General features: G+C 39.4%; 1 protein-coding gene across 1 annotated transcript; it reads right to left on the bottom strand.

Annotated features, from left to right (window-relative positions):
* Nucleotides 1–1682: 1682 nt before the first annotated feature.
* Nucleotides 1683–26194, bottom strand: npffr1l2 (neuropeptide FF receptor 1 like 2). The gene is made up of 3 exons (XM_026321889.1): nucleotides 25852–26194; nucleotides 3486–3585; nucleotides 1683–2853 (listed from the first exon to the last, which is right to left on the bottom strand). The coding sequence occupies exons 1-3, from the start codon at nucleotides 26192–26194 to the stop codon at nucleotides 1893–1895; spliced, it is 1404 nt and encodes a 467-aa protein (XP_026177674.1). The 3' UTR covers nucleotides 1683–1892.
* Between the last annotated feature and the right edge of the window lie 702 nt (nucleotides 26195–26896).

Below are 26896 nucleotides of genomic sequence, written 5' to 3' on the forward strand. Positions count from 1 at the left end.
TTTGTACTTTTTAGTTGTTCTCATTCCTTTCCTAGCATGCATCTGGCTGGAGGTTATACTGAATCAAATTGAGGTAGCTGGTCAATAGATTTTGTGTGAACTATTTCATGATATAATATGAAGCACTTACATTTATCTTTCTACATTTTGCAAAGTTGTAGAGGTAGAATTTTTCTTAATGTTTGAATGTGACTACTGGATGTCTTACAGTGTCTTTAGACAGTAGTCAGACCCCTTCAACTTAGCTTACATTTTTGTTTTTTAGATTTACTTTAAATAGTTAAAAATCCCATTTGTTTGTTTGCTAATCTTTACTCTACAATGATGTGGATTTTTTTTTAGATAGAAAAAATATGTGATCACTGTCTTAGTTGCATTCATTAATGCAGTGACCATTTGCTGGATTTTACAGTATAAACAGGCTATGTATTTTATAAGGCTATATAGTTTAATGTGATGAATGACAGCTGTAAATGATCATCATGGAATAGTTGAAACTATATCTTCTGCATTATAATTTGTATGTACAAAGTTTTGTAGCCAGATAGATTGTCCTCATATTTTTGTATTTTCATATTAACTGACCTGAACAAAATGAAACATATTCAGGCAAACAAGACATTTACTGTATCAATGAATAATTTTAACACTAATGATAATAAGGTAAAAACACCTTAAATTACATTTGATGTTGTAAAAACACATGGCATTACATTCTGACTTGGTGGTATAGGTTATATACCGGTTGGCAGTCCTTGGTGAAGCAATGCAATTGCAAGGTTAATTTGACTTGGTCACTCTTGTCTGTAGTTCTACACGCCGAGCGCATAATGGTTGTCTCAGTAGATGGGCCACATCCTTCGAAGGCTGCATTCAAAAGGCCAGTGGCGTCACGCCGTCTCATTTTGAAGGGTCCTTTAAAATGCAGCCTCCCCTGAGAAACAAAGGCTTCAACTGTTGTGGCACCACCTACCCCCTCTCCAGGAGTCGTTAGAGCTGGCTGAGCCCTGGTCACTTTTTTCAGTATATAAGTAAATACATAACAATACAAATGTTTATAAACAAAAGGCCTATATATACAAAAAGAATAACTCAACAGTATGGGCGAAAATGCCTTTGTACACCTATAGATCTCCATAGCAGCCAGCTATTTTACTGACAGGGAGAGGTGATCATGTATATTGGAGCTTTGATGTTTGCCCAAACTGAAAATGGCACCAGAAGTTCTTAGCTGAAACATACTACTAAGTGAAAGTGATCTGTTGATTAAAATATCAAAAACAACCTATTCTCGAGTTTAATCTGGATTTGCTTAGCTTGGCTTGCATCTCCTTGACATCTGTGAACTGTACTGTAAAGCACTCGGCTCTGCATTGTTTACAGTGGTAGAGCTGAGCACTATGTTAACCTATGGCACTATTAAATAAGACTACAATTACCTCCAGGTGCATGGACAGCTTCAGTGATGCCATCTGTGGGGGCCGCAGGTGGCGTAGCAGTAGTGTGCCCATCCATATACGCAGGAGATGCCGGTTCGACTCCCGAGCCGGCTGGCCGTCATGCATGTCTGCATGTCTGCATGTCTGCATGTCTGCATGTCTGCATGTCTGCATGTCTGCATGTCTGCATGTCTGCATGTCTTCCCTTCCTAGTTTCCTGTCTCTCTCCACTGTCCTGTCAAATAAAGGCAAAAAACTGCCCGAAAAATAATCCTACAAAAAAAAGTGATTCCTTCTGTGTTGTTCCTGATGGAATGAACGTGTCATTAAAGATGAATTCCAAACAGCGGCCACATTACACTTATTATCGGATAATTATAATAGTTGCTTCTTTCTTCAGACTTGAATGGAGCATCTGGCTTTGTTTGGTTCATGTCTGGGTATCAGTTTGCCTTAACTATCCCACGCCTGGTACGCAGAAACTGCTAGTGAACTAGGTGCCATTTCTAACCCCCGATCTAAAGCACTTCTTTCTGAGTGGACCATCACAGACCCCACCCTTGCCCTGTTTACCGCTACTGTGTCAGTCAGCTTGTTGTCGTTATGGACTCGATTTCTCAGGCCCAGTACAAGGTGGTTGTGATTGCTAGTGGCATCTCTGAAGTCAGTGCCTGCACAAGGTGCTCGCACAGACCTTCCTTTCCTGCACCTCCTGGCCATCCTTCTACACAGCTTGCACAGCATAAGGCAGCAAAAGGGCCTGGACTTACACACTGCCTGGAAGCCGCTCTTAAAGTTCTCATTGTAGTAGCCATAGATTATGGGGTTGACACTGGAGTTTGAGAAAGCCAGCCAGTGAGCAAAGGGGAAGATGTAGCTGGTCAGAAGGTCAAGCTGGTCCTTGTCCAAGCATTCATAATCTGTCAGCATCATGAGTGTCCAGAGTGGCAGCCAGGACACCATAAAAAGCAGAGCCACTAGGATGAGCATCTTTATTACCTTGATCTTTTTCTGTGATATTGGCTGACCAAGTCTTCTACCTTCCACTTGGACTGTACCACTGGCCGGCTGTGGCTCTCTGTTCGCTACCACAGAGGAGCACAGTTTGACTCCGATGCTCCCGTACATCAGGGCGATGACGGTGAGGGGTACCATGTAGATGTGAGCAAACAGAACTGCCGTGTAGACCTTCCTCATCTGAGGATTGGCAAAGTTTTCATAGCACGTGTACAAAGGGAACGTGTGGTTAAAGTTGTTGTTGTACACCATGTAGTGGAAAGGAACCTTTTCCACGGTCAGTGCCACTGCAGCGGGACACATGATGACCACTGCTAGCACCCAGATTAATATGATGGCTGCCTTGGCAACAAGTACAGTTGGCTTGGGTTGTAGAGGGTACACTATACAGCGAAACCTGGCAAAGATAAGATAATTACAACTAATTACATACAGCAGCACCAACCCTGTTCCTCTAGATCTACTGCCCTGATGGGTGTTTAGCCAGTCAGAAGCTGGACATGCAGGGATATTTTGAAAACAAGCAGTACAGTAGATCTACAGGACCTAGGTTGGTGATCCTCAATTTACAGTATCCAGCTAAGCAGAAACATCAACCATAGAGTGCAACAGGTCATGCTATGTAAACTACACCCATAATTCTTTGTTCGTCCTTGACTTTCTAGTGCGTGAGGCACTTTGTTGACAATTCAGTCTTTTTACAAAAAACTAAAAAATGCCCACAGGCTGCTGTGTGCTATGATTTGCCACCATCAAGTTAGTTAGCTATTTTTACCAGCTGCCAAAAAGAGAACCTTAAGAAGACAAAAGTGGGTAAGATGTGAGGCATTAGCAGGAAATGGGAAATCTGGGATTCTGACACAGAGACTCATGCAATAGAAAATCCGTGGAGAGCTATGAATTGTCTGTAAATCTTCATTTATTCCCCAAATTATGTATCAGTCAGGTTTGTCATTGATTGAATAATCAGTGTCTTAGGCTTACCACCAGTTTTGATGCTATTAAGATGAAACCACACCATACACTAACCTTTCGACAGCAATGGCCACCAGGGTGAAGACCGATGCAGACACAGACACGCCCTGCACAAAGCCGCTCATCTTGCATACTGTGTTGGAAAAGGGCCAACCTGAAGAAAGAAAGTAAAACTCCATAAATAGCAGTACTCAAGTTCAGTAGTTATGCAGTTAAATTATTCATTCATCCATTGAACATTCTTAGAAATTCTTAGTGGTTCAAATGTCACTCATGCATGACTTGAAACAGTGATTATAATGTGATATTTCAGGCTGTCTACAGATATTCACACCAGCTTTTAAATCTGGAAAAGGACAAAGAGAGATGTGAACTTAAAGTGGGTGAAATTTAGGGTGTAATGGGATTTAGAATTAGATTTGCTTAGTGACATTTTGGGTACAGTCAAACTCCCTTATTTGATCGTTCCTTGATCCTTGATCCTTGCTTGACCCAGAGGTGGTTCTGGTTCGCTATCTTGAGGATTGTCTCAAAGCTTCTAGACCTGTGAGGATAAAGGTGCAAAGAGGCTGAGTGGAAAAGCCATGAAATGAGGAAACACAAAACCATTCTTCACAGAAGGCTGTTATGGACCGACACCAGAATCATTCTTATTGGCCAAGTTTGCGCACACAAAAAGGAATTTGATTCCAGTTCCCTAAGCTCTCTTATTAATTTCCTCAGTTCCTCTCTCCTTGTATTTCTTTCTTGAATCCTTTCCTCACATTTTGTGTGGGCTGCACTAACATCCACAACAGAAATGTGGATGCAGTGAAGGGAGTTGGGATTTGCCCTACACACTTAAAATTTGAAGGCATGCCTTTTTCTTTTTTTTTTTTTTGTGTGTAATTCAATTGCAGACAAACACTGAGATGTGACAGGTTAGACAAGGACCTGTCTCCTCACATCTCTTTTCCTTCCTTTCCTTAAAATCATATCAATCAGAAAGTCAGGCTTCAAAGACACCTGACATGGTGAGTATACTCTCCACCTCATTTCCTACAAGGAACATCAGTTTGATTGACTAGAGCATGATGGGGCTGTAGCAGAATGATGAAAATTGAAATCAATGAACATTGACCCCAGGGTGATAGAATATTGGAGAGCTACAGGAAAATATTTCCTACCAAATAATATAGTGCTGCCCCTTCATAGTTCTACTATACGCTGTCAAAAAGGAAACCTGAGGTACTGAGTGATTATTGATTACAATAACCATCAAAATCTGCCACACACTCCTGATCCTAAGTAAAGCTGCCTGTGAAAATAACTCTGGGCTTTGACTGTAAATCCACATGTAACCCTGAGAAAATAGAAATTAGAAAGTCAAAAACTAGAAGATATTTGAGAGACAAATCAAATGCTAAGATGTTAAATTTTAAAACCAAGACAAAAATAAATAGTAAATGATCTCAAGGAAGGATAAAGCAAGAGTAAAGGAAGCTGGTCTGTGCTGCTTTGCTGGTCTGGCATTAAACATTTGTAGAATATTTTATAATGCTTACAAATATAAGGTGTTTTTTGAGTCTGTGGTTGGTTGCCTATTCCATGCTCTGTACTGTTGCGTGCGGGGGTAGCAAACTGAGGGTGAAGGACAGACTCAGTAAACTCATCTGCAAGGCTAGCCCTGTTGTGGGAGAGGGGCTGGACTCTGACAGCTGTGTCTAAGAGGAGAATGTCTCCACGACATGCTGCTCAGCCACAGAATCATATTCTCCCACGATGTAACACAGAGGCCACAGGAATTAATTCCTTCTGGTGGCCATTAAACTGTTCAACTCCTCCCTCTGAAACTCAATCTGTCTATTATTGAGGCTGCACATAACTTTAATCTGCTCAGTCAACCTGCCTGCTTCATAGTTTCAATCTGTATAGTCTGTTCAATCTAATCTTATATTTAAATAGTGTCTTTCTGTATTTTTGTGTATTATTTTCTGTATTTTTAAAGCTGTCAGTTTGTTTCATTTAGTCTGTTATAATTGTATTTTATATTTTGTTTTCATTTTTAAACTTTACTTTTATTCTTTCCTTTTTGCTGCAACATATATGGTGTCGTATGGAGCATGGGAACAATTTCCCACAAGGGATTAATAAAGTATTCTGATTCTGATGCTGTTGTTTTCATGAATCCTGCAGTAAACAGTAGAATTGATACAGCAGGCAGTTGTAGTATTATAATATCTCCCCAAAAAATGAATACTAATTATCATAGATGTCTACTGACATCTACATCCTCTTTTGTCATTTAATAGTATAGTTCCAACTCAAATTTGTGTACTGTACAACTAATACTTTTAAAACATATCCAAACAGCTGCTGTTTGCTTCCTTGCACTGGGGAGCTGCTGTTATAAACACCAGGCACACATTGTTTAGAGATAGTCCATGGATCCATAGAGTAGAGAAATTTACAATTCCATTAAATTAGACCTTATTGTGTAACTCAATTCACAGAAAATAAGTAAATAAATAAATGGTGCTTTTGTTGAACATACAGTAAATGGATCCTCCGTTTGAGGAGCTTAGAAATATAAGCTTATTCACCATGAAACTGCAGTGGTGCAGACACCAGAAGAACTATAATGACTGAAATTATAAACAGGTGTATGAAGCTTTGACATTTAGTGCATGTAATATATATATATTTTTTTACATTATGCTGTATTGTAAGAAGCAACAGAAAAGCAAACATGCATATAGAAAGTTTTTTTGGGAACACTTAATAAACAATATATATAGATAATGTCAAGTCAAACTTTTATCTTTTATTGTCACTTCAACCGTATTGAGTGAATACAGTACATAGTGTAAAAAATCAATGCACCCCAGCACCATGATGCTACAAAAGAGAATAAGCAGAATAAGTAACTACCACAAACTACTTTAAGTAATGTGGATAATACGGTGGTATCATCAGTATTATCAGTGAATTATTTGATACTGAAAACATCTTCTGATGAGAAGGACTCAATTATGAGATGTTCAATCATAGAAGATAGTCATAATCATTAGACAGGGTCTAAATTACTAACCACTGCAGCATTATTTAGGTTGTTCTTGAAAGACCTTTTCATTTAAAAGGGCAAAGTGCAGACATATGTGTTTTGCATACTCTCAACATGCTTTTGGAGATAGAACAACCTTTTAGCACAATACAATCAAATACAGAGCTGAATTACCTCCTCTCTGTCTTTCTGTCCATCTCTTCTGAATTTCCCCCAAGGAGATGGGGATATCTATCTATCTATCTGTCTGTCTGTCTGTCTGTCTATCTATCTATCTATCTATCTATCTATCTATCTATCTATCTATCTATCTATCTATCTATCTATCTATCTGTCTGTCTGTCTGTCTGTCTGTCTGTCTGTCTGTCTATCTATCCATCTATCTACCTATCTATCTATCTATCTATATCTGTCTGTCTGTCTATCTATCTATCTATCTATCTATCTATCTATCTATCTATCTATCTATCTATCTATCTATCTATCTATCTATATCTGTCTATCTATCTGTCTGTCTGTCTGTCTGTCTATCTATCTATCTATCCAGCTGTCTGTGTCTGTCTGTCTGTCTATCTGTCTATCTGGCTATATACACTATCTCATAGAAGTGAGTACAACCCTCACATTTTTGTAAATAATTTATCATATCTTTTCATGTGACAACACTGAAGAAATGACACTTTGCTACAATGTAAAGTAGTGAGTGTACAGCTTGTATAACAGTGTGAATTTGCTGTACCCTCAAAATAACTCAACACACAGCCATTAATGTCTAAACCGCTGGTAACAAAAGTGAGTACACCCCTAAGTGAAAATGTCCAAATTGGGCCCAATTAGCCATTTTCCCTCCCCGGTGTCATGTGACTCGTTAGTGTTACAAGGTCTCAGATGTGAATGGGGAGCAGGTGTGTTAAATTTGGTGTTATTGCTCTCAGTCTCTCATACTGGTCACTGGAAATTCAACATAGCACCTCATGGCAGAGAACTGTCTATCTGTCTGTCTGTCTGTCTGTCTGTCTGTCTGTCTATCTATGTCTGTCTTTCTGTCTGTCTGTCTATCTATGTCTGTCTGTCTGTCTATCTATCTATCTATCTATCTATCTATCTATCTATCTATCTATCTGTCTGTCTATCTGTCTGTCTGTCTGTCTGTCTATCTATCTATGTCTGTGTCTGTCTGTCTGTCTGTCTGTCTGTCTATCTATCTATCTATCTATCTATCTATCTATCTATCTATCTGTCTGTCTGTCTGTCTGTCTATCTATGTCTGTCTGTCTGTCTGTCTGTCTATCTATCTATGTCTGTGTCTGTCTGTCTATCTATCTATCTGTCTGTCTGTCTGTCTATCTATCTATCTATCTATCTATCTATCTGTCTGTCTGTCTGTCTGTCTGTCTGTCTGTCTGTCTATCTATCTATCTATCTATCTATCTATCTATCTATCTATCTATCTATCTGTCTGTCTGTCTGTCTGTCTGTCTATCTATCTATGTCTGTCTGTCTGTCTGTCTGTCTGTCTGTCTGTCTGTCTGTCTGTCTGTCTGTCTATCTATCTATCTATCTATCTATCTGTCTGTCTGTCTATCTATCTATGTCTTTGTCTGTCTGTCTGTCTGTCTATCTATCTATCTATCTATCTATCTATCTATCTATCTATCTATCTATCTATCTATCTATCTATCTATCTATCTATCTATCTGTCTGTCTGTCTGTCTGTCTGTCTGTCTATCTATGTCTGTCTGTCTGTCTGTCTATCTATCTATCTATCTATGTCTGTCTGTCTGTCTGTCTGTCTGTCTGTCTGTCTGTCTATCTATGTCTGTGTCTATCTATCTATCTATCTATCTATCTATCTATCTATCTATCTATCTATCTATCTATGTCTGTCTGTCTGTCTGTCTGTCTGTCTATCTATGTCTGTGTCTGTCTATCTATCTATCTATCTATCTATCTATCTATCTATCTATCTATCTATCTATCTATCTATCTATCTGTCTGTCTGTCTGTCTGTCTGTCTGTCTGTCTGTCTGTCTGTCTATGTCTATGTCTATGTCTGTGTCTGTCTGTCTGTCTGTCTGTCTGTCTATCTATGTCTGTGTCTGTCTGTCTGTCTGTCTGTCTGTCTGTCTGTCTATCTATCTATCTATCTATCTATCTATCTATCTATCTATCTATCTATCTATCTATGTGTCTATCTATCTGTCTGTCTGTCTGTCTGTCTATCTATGTCTGTGTCTGTCTGTCTGTCTGTCTGTCTGTCTGTCTATCTATCTATCTATCTATCTATCTATCTATCTATCTATCTATCTATCTATCTATCTGTCTGTCTGTCTGTCTGTCTGTCTATCTATGTCTGTGTCTGTCTGTCTGTCTGTCTGTCTGTCTGTCTGTCTGTCTGTCTGTCTATCTATCTATCTATCTATCTATCTATCTATCTATCTGTCTGTCTGTCTGTCTGTCTGTCTATCTATGTCTGTGTCTGTCTGTCTATCTATCTATCTATCTATCTATCTATCTATCTATCTATCTATCTGTCTGTCTGTCTGTCTGTCTATCTATGTCTGTGTCTGTCTATCTATCTATCTATCTATCTATCTATCTATCTATCTATCTATCTATCTATCTATCTATCTATCTGTCTGTCTGTCTGTCTGTCTGTCTGTCTGTCTATGTCTATGTCTGTGTCTGTCTGTCTGTCTGTCTGTCTGTCTGTCTATCTATCTATGTCTGTGTCTGTCTGTCTGTCTGTCTGTCTATCTATCTATCTATCTATCTATCTATCTATCTATCTATCTATCTATCTATCTATCTATCTATCTATCTGTCTGTCTGTCTGTCTGTCTGTCTGTCTGTCTATCTATGTCTGTGTCTGTCTGTCTGTCTGTCTATCTATCTATCTATCTATCTATCTATCTATCTATCTATCTATCTATCTGTCTGTCTGTCTGTCTGTCTGTCTGTCTATCTATGTCTGTGTCTGTCTGTCTGTCTGTCTATCTATCTATCTATCTATCTATCTATCTATCTATCTATCTATCTATCTGTCTGTCTGTCTGTCTGTCTATCTATGTCTGTGTCTGTCTGTCTGTCTATCTATCTATCTATCTATCTATCTATCTATCTATCTATCTATCTATCTATCTATCTATCTGTCTGTCTGTCTGTCTGTCTGTCTATGTCTATGTCTGTGTCTGTCTGTCTGTCTGTCTGTCTGTCTGTCTGTCTGTCTGTCTATCTATCTATCTATCTATCTATCTATCTATCTATCTATCTATCTATCTGTCTGTCTGTCTGTCTGTCTATCTATGTCTGTGTCTGTCTGTCTATCTATCTATCTGTCTGTCTGTCTGTCTGTCTATCTATGTCTGTGTCTGTCTGTCTGTCTATCTATCTATCTATCTATCTATCTATCTATCTATCTATCTATCTATCTGTCTGTCTGTCTGTCTGTCTGTCTGTCTGTCTGTCTGTCTATCTATGTCTGTGTCTGTCTGTCTGTCTGTCTGTCTATCTATCTATCTATCTATCTATCTATCTATCTGTCTGTCTGTCTGTCTGTCTGTCTGTCTGTCTGTCTATCTATCTATGTCTGTGTCTGTCTGTCACTATCTATCTATCTATCTATCTATCTATCTATCTATCTATCTATCTATCTATCTATCTATCTATCTATCTATCTATCTGTCTGTCTGTCTGTCTGTCTATCTATGTCTGTGTCTGTCTGTCTGTCTGTCTATCTATCTATCTATCTATCTATCTATCTATCTGTCTGTCTGTCTGTCTGTCTGTCTGTCTATCTATCTATCTATCTATCTATCTGTCTGTCTGTCTGTCTGTCTATCTATGTCTGTGTCTGTCTGTCTGTCTGTCTATCTATCTGTCTGTCTGTCTGTCTGTCTGTCTGTCTGTCTGTCTGTCTGTCTGTCTGTCTGTCTGTCTATCTATCTATGTCTGTGTCTGTCTGTCACTATCTATCTATCTATCTATCTATCTATCTATCTATCTATCTATCTATCTATCTATCTATCTATCTATCTATCTATGTGTCTATCTATCTGTCTGTCTGTCTGTCTGTCTGTCTGTCTATCTATGTCTGTGTCTGTCTGTCTGTCTGTCTGTCTGTCTATCTATCTATCTATCTATCTATCTATCTATCTATCTATCTATCTATCTATCTATCTGTCTGTCTGTCTGTCTGTCTGTCTGTCTGTCTGTCTGTCTGTCTATCTATGTCTGTGTCTGTCTGTCTGTCTGTCTGTCTGTCTGTCTGTCTGTCTATCTATCTATCTATCTATCTATCTGTCTGTCTGTCTGTCTGTCTATCTATGTCTGTGTCTGTCTGTCTGTCTATCTATCTATCTATCTATCTATCTATCTATCTATGTCTGTCTGTCTGTCTGTCTGTCTGTCTGTCTGTCTATCTATGTCTCTCTGTCTGTCTGTCTATCTATCTATCTATCTATCTATCTATCTATCTATCTATCTATCTATCTATCTGTCTGTCTGTCTGTCTGTCTGTCTATCTATGTCTGTCTGTCTGTCTGTCTGTCTGTCTGTCTATCTATCTATCTATCTATCTATCTATCTATCTATCTATCTATCTATCTATCTATCTATGTCTGTCTGTCTGTCTGTCTGTCTGTCTGTCTGTCTGTCTATCTATGTCTGTGTCTATCTATCTATCTATCTATCTATCTATCTATCTATCTATCTATCTGTCTGTCTGTCTGTCTGTCTGTCTGTCTGTCTATGTCTATGTCTGTGTCTGTCTGTCTGTCTATCTATCTATCTATCTATCTATCTATCTATCTATCTATCTATCTATCTATCTGTCTGTCTGTCTGTCTGTCTATCTATGTCTGTGTCTGTCTGTCTGTCTATCTATCTATCTATCTATCTATCTATCTATCTATCTATCTATCTGTCTGTCTGTCTGTCTGTCTGTCTGTCTATCTATGTCTGTGTCTGTCTGTCTGTCTGTCTATCTATCTATCTATCTATCTATCTATCTATCTATCTATCTATCTATCTATCTATCTATCTGTCTGTCTGTCTGTCTATCTATGTCTGTGTCTGTCTGTCTGTCTATCTATCTATCTATCTATCTATCTATCTATCTATCTATCTGTCTGTCTGTCTGTCTGTCTGTCTGTCTGTCTATCTATGTCTGTGTCTGTCTGTCTGTCTGTCTGTCTATCTATCTATGTCTGTGTCTGTCTGTCACTATCTATCTATCTATCTATCTATCTATCTATCTATCTATCTATCTATCTATCTATCTATCTGTCTGTCTGTCTGTCTGTCTATCTATGTCTGTGTCTGTCTGTCTGTCTGTCTATCTATCTATCTATCTATCTATCTATCTATCTATCTATCTGTCTGTCTGTCTGTCTATCTATCTATCTATCTATCTATCTATCTATCTATCTATCTATCTATCTATCTATCTATCTATCTATCTGTCTGTCTGTCTGTCTGTCTGTCTGTCTATCTATGTCTGTGTCTGTCTGTCTGTCTGTCTATCTATCTATCTGTCTGTCTGTCTGTCTGTCTGTCTGTCTGTCTGTCTGTCTGTCTGTCTGTCTGTCTATCTATCTATGTCTGTGTCTGTCTGTCACTATCTATCTATCTATCTATCTATCTATCTATCTATCTATCTATCTATCTATCTATCTATCTATCTCTGGCAGAGTGACAAACAGGCAGGTCATATGCAGACACACGAATATCATACAAGCTCAACACTTAAGTCCCAGTCAGCGAGCAGGTTCAGACCCAGACATTTCATGCTGTCATTACAACACTGTGCCTCTCCGCACCAAATGTATCAAAGGTAGAATTATTGCAGGGCTGCTGTATTGAGTCACATTAAATTGGTTTAAATGGTTTTCTCTACTAGTGATAAAATACATCATTTGTAGACATTAAAACACTGAGCTGTATAAACAGCTTTCTAATTAAATGCTGGACAGCTACAATATTAAGTGGTGCTGTTTGAACTTTTTATTATTGCACTGCTAATTTTTACCTTGAAGTACAGTAAAGGTTCTGTATATTTCTTTCAGCTCTGAAACCTGGCATGAGCAGGCCTACAGCTTGTGTATTTTTGATGTTGCTATAGTAACTCTTTGTTCTTTTAAGATGATGATACAGATGTTTCTGACACATTGCTTTCCATGTGGCCATTACATTTATGTAATTTAGTTGGTAAGACTGGTGATGGGCCAAAATTATTTCAGAGGGGACTCAGTGTGAGTGGTGGATTAAGGGAAGTACACACTGATATTGCTGGGACAAGCTGGGACATGGCTCTTAGTTGAAGTTGCCTTACAAGCCTGTTGTTCCAGGTCAGGTGGGTGAGAGGACTGAAGAATAATGTAAAAGTGCACTTGGTCCTGGTGCAGTCATTTTCTGATGTAACTTGTAACTAGCAGTTGGAGTTGCAGCTAGATACGTACAGATGATGACTGGACGTCTGAGTGGGCCATAGTATTTGGATGAAACTACTGTACCAATGAAATCTGTGAGGGCTATAGGTCGTGGGTCCAATGTGGACCCACATTGGAGTCAGGACTCAAGTCCCACATCATTTCCAGATCCTCATCAGTCTAATTGGGTCAGGTCTCAGGTCTGTGTTTCAATATGTTCAAAAACTTAAAAGTAGTGTAAAAATGAAACACTATAATTATTTCTAAATAAATTAATAAATAAATTAATGAGCATCAAAAGTTACACATTTAAAATGTTTAAATGTACTTTCAGTTGAAATTGTGTCCATAGTTTTTGTCAACACCGTCAGACTTTTTTAATTGGAAAAAAAAATGAGGCATTATTTTGGGTAGATACAGTGGGTACGGAAAGTATTCAGACCCCTTTAAATTTTTCACTCTTTGTGTCATTGCAGCCATTTGCCAAAATCAAAAAAGTTCATTTTATTTCTCATTAATGTACACTCAGCACCCCATCTTGACAGAAAAAAACAGAAATGTAGAAATTTTTGCAAATTTATTAAAAAAAAAAAACTGTAATATCACATGGTCATAAGTATTCAGACCCTGTGCTCAGTATTGAGTAGAAGCACCCTTTTGAGCTAGTACAGCCATGAAGTCTTCTTGGGAATGATGCAACAAGTTTTTCACACCTGGATTTGGGGATCCTCTGCCATTCTTCCTTGCAGATCCTCTCCAGTTCTGTCAGGTTGGATGGTGAACGTTGGTGGACAGCCATTTTCAGGTCTCTCCAGAGATGCTCAGTTGGGTTTAGGTCAGGGCTCTGGCTGGGCCAGTCAAGAACGGTCACAGAGTTGTTCCGAAGCCACTCCTTTGTTATTTTAGCTGTGTGCTTAGGGTCATTGTTCTGTTGAAAGGTGAACCTTCGGCCCAGTCTGAGGTCCTGAGCACTCTGGAAGAGGTTTTCTTCCAGGATATCTCTGTACTTGGCCGCATTCATCTTTCCTTCAATTGCAACCAGTCGTCCTGTCCCTGCAGCTGAAAAACACCCCCACAACATGATGCTCCCACCACCATGTTTCACTGTAGGGATTGTATTGGGCAGGTGATGAGCAGTGCCTGGTTTTCTCCACACATACCGCTTAGAATTAACGCCAAAAAGTTCAATCTTGGTCTCATCAGACCAGAGAATCTTATTTGTCATAGTCTGGGAGTCCTTCATGTGGTTTTTGGCAAACTCTATGCAGGCTTTCATGTGTCTTGCACTGAGGAGAGGCTTCCGTCCGGCCACTCTGCCATAAAGCCCCGACTGGTGGAGGGCTGCAGTGATAGTTGACTTTGTGGAACTTTCTCCCATCTCCCTACTGCATCTCTGGAGCTCAGCCACAGTGATCTTTGGGTTCTTCTTTACCTCTCTCACCAAGGCTCTTCTCCCACGATTGCTCAGTTTGGCTGGACGGCCAGGTCTAGGAAGAGTTCTGGTCGTCCCAAACTTTTTCCATTTGAGGATTATGGAGGCCACTGTTCTCTTAGGAACCTTGAGTGCTGCAGAAATCCTTTTGTAACCTTGGCCAGATCTGTGCCTTGCCACAATTCTGTCTCTGAGCTCCTTGGGCAGTTCCTTCGACCTCATGATTCTCATTTGCTCTGACATGCACTGTGAGCTGTAAGGTCTTATATAGACAGGTGTGTGCCTTTCCTAATCAAGTCCAATCAGTTTAATTAAACACAGCTGGACTCCAATGAAGGAGCAGAACCATCTCAAGGAGGATCAGAAGAAATGGACAGCATGTGAGTTAAATATGAGTGTCACTGCAAAGGGTCTGAATACTTATGACCATGTGATATTTCAGTTTTTCTTTTTTAATAAATTTGCAAAAATTTCTACATTTCTGTTTTTTTCTGTCAAGATGGGGTGCTGAGTGTACATTAATGAGAAATAAAATGAACATTTTTGATTTTGGAAAATGGCTGCAATGACACAAAGAGTGAAAAATTTAAAGGGGTCTGAATACTTTCCGTACCCACTGTATAATTCAGAGGACCCTTTTATCACCTCCTCATTCTGCCTCATGTCAGGGGAACATTCTAGCTCTGGTAAGGTTTTAAAGTTTTTTCATTTCATAGCTATTTATTAACGCCTTATGAGTCACAACCATAGTGTGTCATCACCAAAGTGCATACAATTCAATATTTGTGCAAAAAATATTATGCAATCAATGCTTAATTTATTAAAACCATACAGACCACAGGCAACAGATGAAGGACAAAATGGCTGTTATGAGAAAGACGAGACTTAAGCAGAAGTATGGCCTTTTGTCAACTCTGTCTGGTGTCAACACCATCAGACACTAATTCTGATGGTGAATTAATGTCACATAAATGTTTTTTTTTATGTGTGTCATGTAATTTACTGTAATTTACAATTAATTTGGTACTAAAAACAAATATCCGGGTCTTTCTTCTGAGCAAGGGAAAACACAGGTAGAATGGAAGCAGTGGAAACATACTGAGGAGCAAACAAAGAATGAAGCTCACTTTCACATCAAACTTGAAAAACCAAGGAGTACAGGAACAAGTTGATAACAAGTTGAAACCATTGTTATCATGCATGTTACATAGTGATTAAACTCCAATTGCTTTGAGAGGCCCAACCTAAATATATATATATTTTTTATGTCAGTTTCATATTGATTTTTAAAGCTTCTGAAAGAAATGAATGTTTCTTTTTGTATTGTGAGCTGTCAAATGAAATATTTTGTTCGTTGCAGTTTTATCAGTCTTGCTGGTCTCCATCGTCAACTCCGTCAGATGGACTTCATGTTGTTAATTCTTTTTGAAAAATGTCTGTTCTGTTCCCCCAAGCATATTTGTCCATTAAACCAATACATTTTCAAAATGAATTTGTAGTTTATATGTTTCTAGATATAACTGTTATTTATGAAGGTTAAAAAATATAATAGTTTGATCTACACAGTCTCATCTCCACTCAATAAACTCAGATTTTTCTTATTTTAAGAATGTAATTTGATTTGTTTAAAAACACCTTTGTATAATATATGGAACCATGAAACTGAAATCATCAGAGCACATATTTTGTTGTCTCTCCCCTTTGTTCTCTCTCTCCTCCAGCTTAAACTGTTTCCCATTCTCCTCACTGGCCAGGTTGAATCCCAAAACACAGGAGTCTTCTATAAGTAGGAGCAGAGAGGGTTCAGCACGCTCACCTGAGTTTTGCCGTCACTCACACAGATTCTGAATTTTAGAAACACCATGTTTATGGTTTTTTGACCACTTTTGTATGGTTTTGTTAGATGTTCTCAGAACAGTTCAGGCCTTATATATGTAAGGAAAGTCACTATATGAGATTCTTCACAAGATAGATATAAATAGAGTGTCAATATCTATGAGGGTTATTCCACTGTAAATGTCTGCCAGTTTAGCGCAATGGTGAAATGGTTAGCACTGTCACTTCACAGCAAGAAAGTTTGAATCTCATTCAACCGTGGGGCCTGTGTGTGTGGAGTCTGCATGTTCTCCATGTGTCTTGGGTTTCCTCTGGATATTCCAGTTTCTTCCCACAGTCCAAACACATGTAGACTGGGGTTAATTGGTGACTCTGAATTGCCCTTAGCTCTGAATGTGTTTGTTTGTTTCTGTGTGTGTGCCAGCTCTCACCCAGTGTCAGCTGGGGTTGGCCCCAGACCTCCATGACCCCAAATTGGAATAAGTGCTATAGAGAAAAGATAGATGGACATACATTCAAAATGAGCTAGAGATTGATTCATGGCAACTGGACTTCTAGTTTTTAGGTCGACTGATAAATGCATACATTCCCAGAAGTCAGCGCTCGTTGGCATGTATTAGCTCTAGAATTGCCACAGTTATCCAAGTAACGTTGGAGGGATCAAAGGAACCATAACTGATTTAATGAGCCATTCGCAGTTTCACTGTACCGGCCATGTGTACTTAGACTTGCATGGCTTAATCTTTGAGACAAGCACATGCTACTGGCAGGATCAACCAGGTAACGTTTCACCACTCATCCAAGTAGCTTCATCAGTCTGAGAGAAAGCTGGTATGGAAACTCCAATTTATCTTCCAGGTTGGCTTCACTCCCCCCTAGACCCATAGGCTCATTAGGTGAGCTATGTAAATCAGGTGAGAGTTGTTAGACCTACACCCCTGAGTTGGTTTCACTTCACACCTGGCCTGAATAGGCTTGTTAGGTGAACGATAGAAGTGAGCTCAGGTGAGGGTTGTTAGGATCTAATGGTGGACTCATGTGACTGCTCTGATTCACTAACTGGCTGCACAATGTGTCCTCCCTGGAAAACATTTGATGTCTAGCCTGGTAGACTGAAGACAGATTATGTCTGAGCCCTCCACCCCTGAGGATCTGCTGCTCCTGTGCGGGGCCAACCTCCTGTTAAGTGGTGGTTGGATTCTCTAATCACCTGCTACATAGGGAATGACCAGGTTTTTCCTCTGTGGATCTTGAGTCTCAGTCATGTCTCTTGTTTTTCTTCCTGATGTGGATGTTGCCTTCAAGTGTGTGTCCTCCTTTCTCTTCTCAAGTAGGGATGTTGTTTGCTCTGTGGTGAAAAGTCCTGATGACTCCTAGTTTGTGTTGCAGTGGGTGATGGGAGTTAAAAAGAAGGTATTGGTCTGTGTGTGTGGGTTTTCTCTAGACTTTTATCTCTAGGTTCCCCTCAGACTCGACAAGGACCTCACAGTCCAAAAAACCAGCCTGTTCTCTTTAGTGTCCTCCCTGGTGAATTTGATGTTTATGTGTACTGCACTGATGTGATCTGTGAAGGCTTGAACTTCCTGGGTCTTGTTTTTCACCCAGGTGTCATGCATATATCTGAAACAATGGGTCATCCCTGTAAAGGAGCTAAGAGATTTCTTTTCTACTTCTTCCATGTACAGATGGGCAACAATGGGTGACACAGGGGAGCCCATGGCACATCCATGTTTCTGTCTGTAAAATTCTCCTCTGTATGAGAAGTATGTGGTGTTCAGACGAAGGTCCAATAGCAGGCAGATTTGGTCTGGGTTGAGGCTGCTCCTGGCAGAGAGACTGGCAGACTCTTTTGCCTTTTCCTAACAGATGTAACAGATAAATTGAAATAAATGTATCAGTCGACCTAAAAACTAGAAGTCCAGTTGCCATGACTCAACCTCTAGACAACTTCACCTGGATGACTGAGAATCCATCCAACATGAGCAATAAAGCTCATCAGACATCATCATTTTTGCCATCAATCTAAACTCAGTGACCTAAACAGTGAAAACCTGCAAATAGCTTTGTGTGCTACCTGTTTGGTTTCTGAACAGGTACAGACGTTGGATCAGAGTCTAATCACTAAAAATAGCTGCTTGCTCCTGGAAACATTGATGAGAGCAGCAACACTCAATCGCAGTAAATTATGTAAAATGTATTATGTAAAACCAAAACAATCACCTAAGACATGTTAAATCTCTGCATACAACTGAAAAAAGTGACTATTCTTTGTGAGTTTGTTACTGCAATACATCTACTTATTTCATCCGGTCAACAAAAAACTGTCAGATTTCGACATGCTTATTGTACATGTACCATAAAGCATAAAAGTTTGGGTCACCTCAATTTTCCACTCAATTTTGACTCATTTTTTTTCAACAACCAAAATCAAATAATAGTTGGGACAGATTCATTTGCTTTCACTTTTCATCAGTGTGGAGACTGTTGCTGCTGCTCATCAGACATGATTAGTTTTTAGTTGTTTGTGTCGTTACCTCAGCCAGTTTGGCACTTTGCTTTATACCATTAATCACTGGACTTAAATGTCAATAAAAACTAAAAAAAAATGACCCCAAGCCTTTAATCACTAGTAAATGTCACTATGTTATTACGACTCCTACAGGTTAACCTAATAGCCAGTGGTGTCTTGTGTCTGCCACACCTATAACCTGATATTAATTGGTTGAAGTGTTGAGCAGAAGGGGCAGAGTGACTTTCATTTCTACTCCATAATACACTTGACTTGGTAAAAGCCATGGTCAGTACAGTCAGTTAATAAATCTGAATTTAAAGAAACAGATCACAAAAATACATATTTATGATTTTACAAAGTGAAATTACATGTAAAACAGCTCTTGATGGGCCTTATTAGATAAAAATTGGAAAATCTAGAAACACTTCATACTATACCCATATTCTAATTTAAAAGTGAGAAAGGAAATAAATTGAGATGAGCTGTCACTCCAGTCCTTAATTAACACTGATCTAAAAGTCATCAGTAAGGAAACAGTATTTGACTGGACAAGTCTGTCTTATGCATAAGACTAAATGAAATGTTGTAGTCTTACAGAATTTCAAACAGGGGCAGTGTTAGATCCTTTTAGGGGTGCTCAAGCACACCTTCATTTCATCTCAGCCCCCCTAAAAATTATAATAATTAATAATTAGGCTTATTATTAACTAATGTCAGATTTCACAAACACACCACACAGAAGCATTGTAAGAGAAGAAGAAAGTAGCGGTGGATTTCATGGTGGAGATTAAATCCACAGGTAAGTTGAAAAGCAAATCCAGTTGCTGCCTGTTCAGACTGAACACTGGGTCTTTATTACTGTGACTTAGAAAGTGTGTGGTTACAGCTTCATGGTGTGAACATTGTCAGATAACATTAGTTGACATAGCTGTGCACAGGGAGTGAGCTACTGTAACTGATGCACTTAATTATTTTACTGTAAGTGGAGATAAAATACCAAACCTGTTCAGCATTATAAAGTTTTGCAATTATTCTTCATTAACAAATAAAAGAAAATTCAGTTAAATGATATGACCTGTCTGCATTACACATAACAACCAAGTATTCAATTAGAGTCATAAATCTGAATGGTTCAGTATATGCCTTCAATAAGATTATGGATTCTGTGATTGGATGTTAAGTTTGCTATTTGGTGAGAGCACAGACAAAGACAGAGGACAGTGACAGAGACAGAAAGACCACTGGGCATAAGGCTCAGTATAAATGCTCATTCTCTTTGGGGTCTGACCCTAGGATCAGACCTGACTTCAACAAGGACAAGTGCCCATTTTCCTTCTCCATAACTGCCATTTGTCAAGGATGTCAAACATCCTTCTCACTTTCTCCACAATCTGAATGTCCAGATGAAGCTTAAAATGTTCTGTCAAATCAACAAAGTACATATACCGATGTGTACATATAATAAACTATACATAATAATGCACCTAATGCTTAAACAAATTGACAAATGGATTCAAAAACAGCTTATCATATTGACCAAAGAAGGTGTAGGCAGGAGCTAGAGCTGATTGCAGCTACTCTTCACACATAAAACCTTTACTCAAAAAGCCTAGTCTTGATCCAGGAGTCTTGGCTAATTATAGACCAATATTCAACCTGCCATTTATTTCTAAAATCCTAGAAAAAGCTGTTGCTAAGCAGCTATCAGACCACTTACACAGGAATGAACTATTTGAAGATTTTCAATCAGGATTTAGAGCACATCATTGTACAGAAACAGCACTGTTGAAAGTTACCAACGATCTTCTCTTAGCCTCAGATAATGGACTTGTTTCAATACTTGTCCTCCTAGACCTTAGTGCAGCATTCGACACCATTGACCACAACATCTTATTACAGAGACTGGAGCATGTGATTGGTATCAGAGGAACAGCATTAAAGTGGTTCCAATCCTATTTATCGGACAGATTCCAGTTTGTTCATGTCCATGATGAACCTTCCACACGAACAAAAGTTAGTTATGGAGTTCCACAAGGTTCTGTGCTAGGACCGATTCTGTTCACCCTGTACATGCTTCCTTTAGGATATGTCATTAGGAAGCACTCTATTAATTACCACTGCTATGCAGATGACACTCAGTTATATCTATCTATTAAACCTGTTAACACAAACCAGTTAACCAGACTTCAAGCCTGTCTAACTGACATAAAGGCCTGGATGACCAGTAACTTTTTACTTTTAAACTCGGAGAAAACAGAAGTCATTATATTTGGGCCAAAAAATCTCAGAAATAACTTTTCTCAAATTATAGCTACTCTAGATGGCATAGCCCTGGCCTCCAGCACTACTGTAAAAAACCTTGGAGTTATTTTTGACCAGGACATGTCCTTTAACTCACACATAAAACAAATCTCTAGAACTGCATTCTTTCACCTGCGCAACATTTACAAAATTAGGAACATCCTGTCTCAAAATGATGCAGAAAAACTAGTCCATGCATTTGTTACCTCAAGGCTAGATTACTGTATCTCCATAAAAAGCCTCCAATTAATCCAGAATGCCGCAGCCAGAGTCCTGACAGGAACTAGCAAGAGAGATCATATTTCTCCTATATTAGCTTCTCTTCATTGGCTCCCTGTAAAATCCAGAAGAGAATTTAAAATCCTTCTCCACACATACAAATCCCTTCATAATCAAGCACCTTCATACCTTAAAGACCTCATAGTACCATATTATCCCAATCGACCACTTCGCTCTCAGAGTGCAGGTCTACTTATGGTTCCCAGAGTTTCCAAAAGCAGAATGGGAGGCAGAGCCTTTAGTTATCAAGCTCCTCTCCTGTGGAACCAGCTCCCAGTCTGGGTTCAGGAGGCAGACACTCTCTATACTTTTAAGGCTAGACTTAAAACCTTCTTCTTCGACAAAGCATATAATTAGGGCTGGCTTCAGGCAACCCTGAACCATCCCTTAGTTATGCTGCTATAGGCCTAGACTGCCCGAGGACCATCGGTGCACTGAGCTCCCCTACCCTACCCCCCTCCCTTCCCCTCCCCTCCCCTCCCCTCTCTTCTCTCCTCCCACCTCATGTATATTCCACCATTGAATGTTGCTAACCTTGTGCCCTCTCTCTCCCCTAGTTTGTGCTCTCTCCCTCTCTCTCTCTCTCTCTCTGTACCTTCTGCAGGTGTCCCTGGTCCTGGAGCTGTATATCGCTGATGTGCAGTTACTGGTCCCACCAACCTGCAGTGTCTATTTGTTGTTTATTGTTGCTGTTCTTTTCTCTCTGCTCTATCCACTCACCCCAACCGGTCGAGGCAGATGGCCGCCCAAACTGAGCCCAGTTCTGCTGGAGGTTTTTTCTTCCGTTAAAGGGAGTTTTTCCTCTCCACTGTCGCCAAGTGCTTGCTCATAAGGGAATTGTTGGGTTTTTAGTTTTAGTTTTTGTAAAGTGCCTTGAGATGATTTGTATTGTGATTTGGCGCTATACAAATAGAATTGAATTGAATTGAATTGAATAAAAATGGGTTTCTATATTTGCTATTACTTGCCTTGGCTTAATCACCAGAATTAAAGGATGAAAACATACTGTACACACACACAAATAAAATACAAATAAAATACAAAAAAATAAAAAACAGCCCCCAAACTGTTTTAACGCGTGCATTAAAGCATGTAATTAACCATGATTAAAGAAAGTCACTTTAATAATATAATTTGTCTCTTTATTTTCCTGGTTTCTTCAGCATACACTGTGACATTTAAGCTCTGTGCCCTTCATCAGTGAATAGAATGACACAGTGTTTACGGCCTACCACAGGTGTAAGAACTCCTCCAGTTCAATCACATCATCACGTTCACAACAAAAAAACAAAAAAAGAGCCAAATATAAACCACATCAAGAAGACAGCGCTGTTCATTAGTCAGCGCCATCTCCTGCCGTTCAGCAGAACACTTCAAATCAACACCATGCACAAAACTATCATCAGTGCTGGGCTAAAAATGAAATCACATGACCTTACTAATTACCAGTAGCGCAAACCTGTCAGCTTCATTAAAGATGCCTGTCAGTGACTCCAAAGTAACCACACTGACAGTCACATTCTCTGATATTATTACTTGGAGAAATCAGACAGAGACGTTGACATCGTGAGCAGCTGGTGAATAGCGAGCTGCTGAGATAACCATCAATACACACACCAACCACCCCTATCTACAAACAAAACCCATGTAAATGCTTCTTCTTTCAGGTAGCTAGCTAAATAAGAAATAAGGCTTCTTCAGAGCAGTCTGATGCACAGAGAAGCTCTTTACCTGTTGACTCTAAAGTCAACATAAGACAGGAAAAATGAAAAATGTTCACTAAACTATTTTGCTCACACATTCTCTCTAAAAACTTTTATACCTAATGAGGATTTTTTTTTTACTGCTAATCATATGTGTTATCTTTTTTTTTTTTTGTCAGACCTGCGTTATTATCACTATTGTCTTTCTATATAATATTGTGTGATCTCACCTATTTCCTTTTGTTCTTCACACTAGAAAACACCAATGGAAAAATGGTGATATCTAAGATCCTACTGCCTTTTAAACATATTACAGACGTCGTGTGTATCTACTGATGTCCATTGTGGTAGTAGATTCCTTTTTATACTTATAGGAAGCACAGATTGTATGTGTGTATGTGAATGACAGGTGCCAGTGTGTCGGTGTTCCTAGGGTTTATACACATGGACACAATTGTTGGTATCCTTCCATTAAAGAAAGAAAAACAAAACAATGGTCACTGAAATAACTTGAAACTGACTAAAGTAATAATAAATAAAAATGTACTGAAAATTAACTAATGAAAATCAGACTTTGCTTTTGAATTGTGGTTCAACAGAGCTGCTGCACCACTGAAATAGAGGTACTGAAGCAACATATACAACTTGGAGGCCATTTGTAATGTTTGTATATCAGTGTTTCAGCTGAAGATAGAAATCTTTAAAATGTCTCACAAATATATAGTTTTGTTAAAAACCTCCAGTCATTTCCTAAAACAGTGGGGTGCTGTACTTTTTAGCAAACATCACTCAAATGGGAGTAAATAGTGAATTTGTTCAGGGCTATTTTCAGCAGTGGATGTGATGCACTAATTTAGCACAGTGGGCTGGCATATGCTGTTGTTATTGAACATAAGCTCCAGCAGGCAGGTTAGAACGGGTGGAGGAAAGTGTCAGGTGTGATGTGTGACAAAAGAGTGTCAGCAAGAATGAAAGGAAAGGTGGACAAGACAGTGGTGAGACCAGCAATGTTGTCTGGTTTAGAGACAGTGGCACTGAGAAAAAGACAGGAGGCAGAGCTGGAGGTAGCAGAGCTGAAGATGTTGAGGTTCTCTCTGGGAGTGACGAGGATGGATAGGATCAGGAATGAGGACATCAGAGGGACAGCTCATGTTAGATGTTTTGGAGAAAAAGCCAGGGAAGCCAGATTGAGATGGTTTGGACATGTTCAGAGGAGGGACAGTGAATACATTGGTAAAAGGATGCTGAGGTTAGAGCTGCCAGGAAGGAGGCCTAGAGGAAGGCCTAGAGGAGGTTCTTGGATGTAGTGAAGGAGGACATGAGGATAGTTGGTGTGGGTGAGGAGGATACAGAGGATAGGGTTAAATGGAGGCAGATGATTCGCTGTGGCGACCCCTGAAGGGAGCAGCCGAAAGGAGAAGAAGAAGATTGAACATAAGCTCCAGAGCCCTGGTCTGTCTTTTTAGGAGTTCTTGGGCAACAAGGAAACAACACAAAAACAAACTGAGGCTTCAGCGACACAGGTAACTAATTAATTGTGTCTTTAGTCTTTAAACCAGGGGTGTCAAACGTATGGCCTGCGGGCCAGATCAGGCCCCCAAACGGGTTTAATCTGGCCCGCGAGATGATTTGAAGTTTAAATTAGCTGCAATGTTTCAATGAAAGAAACTGCTGTTCTAAATATGTCCACTGGGTGTAGCAATAGCAATTATGTTAAGCAGGCAAACTTTTCATACCGGGGCTGAGCAAGTAGGCCTATACGTATATGTCAACTGGCCCGGAGCCAGCTGCCTTGTCGTTCTGCCTATTAAATCTTCTACTTCGAACATTACGCGCTTCAGTAGTTTTTACCTCCGTTTGTATGGTGTGGTGAGTTAGCTCAGGATTAAGATGAGGAAATGACGAATGAGGTATTCGATACTTAGAAGAGTATTTTGTTCAATCCCAGATAGGCTGTGACTTAAAGTAGATAATAGATAGATATGAGACGAAGTTTAAGTTCCAATCACTGAGGCATTGTGTTCTTGAAATTGCACCATTTTTTCCTCAGAAGTTTCAACTAATTTGAAGTGTTTTGTAAAGAGCATTATTTGTGATGTGTTCAGAATGTGCTGGTACTATTTTGGACTAAAGGAAACAAATCTGAAGTTGTCGTTATTTTTAAGTTATTATGCCATGATTTTACCGGTCCGGCCCACTTGGGAATAGATTTTCCTCCATATGGCCCCTGACCTAAAATGAGTTTGACCCCCCTGCTTTAGACCATTGAATTTGTTGACAATGAGAAAAATAATAATCATCAGCAGACTTTTCCTTTACATTAGCCACTGCAGCTACAGGCACACTGTGTTTGATGTGCACCTCCTAAAATATTTCAGTCAGGGCCACAATAGTAAAACTGAGAGTTCTTAGCTTTGTGAGATAACTTTCAAAACACTTCAAAACAACTAATATTCTGAGCGTAGGGAAAGCCATCTTCAAAGTCAACTCTGAATAGGGACAGAGTCAGTCACTCTGTTCAGTAAAGTGGAAGGCTCACATGGACAGAGACCGCAGCAGACTGGACAAGGTACTGGACTGAAGGGTTTTTGAAATCGTGTTGGTAGCTATTAACTTATCTGTGACATCTTGTTATTACACTAACTTATTTTCCCTTATTCCTATACACCAGAAGGCTGAATGAGACCAAAGTCTCTCGACACAAGGTCTGACTAACATGCATGTAGTTGGATCATAGCTGGTTAAAAGTTAATGACTTGCTAAAATGTCTGATGTCAGTGTGGTGCAGTGTCCTTTAATACGACTGAGAATGGACTTTCCTGAAACACACTGGGACAGTATGACTGGAGACATGACAGGAGAACTTCAGTATGACAGGATATTTACCTGTGATTAGGTTGTCCACCAGTGTTGTAGGGATGCAGAAGATGCCAACCAGTAGGTCACTTATAGCCAGATTGAGGATGAAGAGGTTGGTGACAGTGCGCATACGACGGTTTTCCAGTACAATCAGACATACCAGGATGTTCCCCACCATACACAGCAGGAAGATGAAGAAGTAGGTCAGGATGTAGCTGGCAGCCACATACAGAGAGTGCTGATAGTAGGGGAAAAAGGTAATGTTGGTGGCATTGACTGCAGTATCTTGGCTTGAGTTTATATGGGCTGCAGTGATGGCTGATCCCTCCAGCTCCATGCATTCAACGCTTCTGTTGTCCATCGTCTCCATCCCTTTGATGTAATGGGGGAAACCAAAAAAGGATGATAAGAGATTTACAAATTACAATTTTAAGCATGAAACAAATACAACCAGAAATACAACTAATCTGTTGCTGTATATTTGTAGAACTACAGAAAAGGTAAGGGAATCCTAGCTTATTTATGAACTCACTTTGTAAAGCACAAATATTTGAACTACTAAAGACTGTGTCACTAACTTGAATGAAAACAGAAGTAAAATTCTATGTCAGAGAATCCCTTAAGGAATAAGTGACATTAATAAGTTTCCTAACTCAGTTTTCTTGAAGATTGACACCTTTGAATGTTGAACCTTTAGATGATGTCCTTCCCTGTAATAGTTTTTATCATCCTAGTAATAAAACCAACGAAACTGAATGTGGAGATTTTATCAAGATCTGCAGTAAGGTTCATGTTCTGGTTGTTTCAATGGCAGGAATTGTTCCAGATGTGAATTGTATCCTTCACTGTGGGGTTAGTGCAGTCACACTGTTGACTTGTCAAGGACCCTAAAGAGAAATATTGATTCATTTGTAGATTATGGACCTGTGGTGGAGTGAGACCTGTCAGGCTGGTTCTCTGATCCCGAGGTGCTTTGATCATGTTGTGCATAACATTCATTATATCAACAACTGCTGGCGCATGAGACTGAAATATTGTGGTGCTGCAAAGGATGGGTACTTGATATATCTTC

Source organism: Mastacembelus armatus, chromosome 9, assembly GCF_900324485.2.
Source record: "Mastacembelus armatus chromosome 9, fMasArm1.2, whole genome shotgun sequence".
NCBI lineage: Eukaryota > Metazoa > Chordata > Actinopteri > Synbranchiformes > Mastacembelidae > Mastacembelus > Mastacembelus armatus.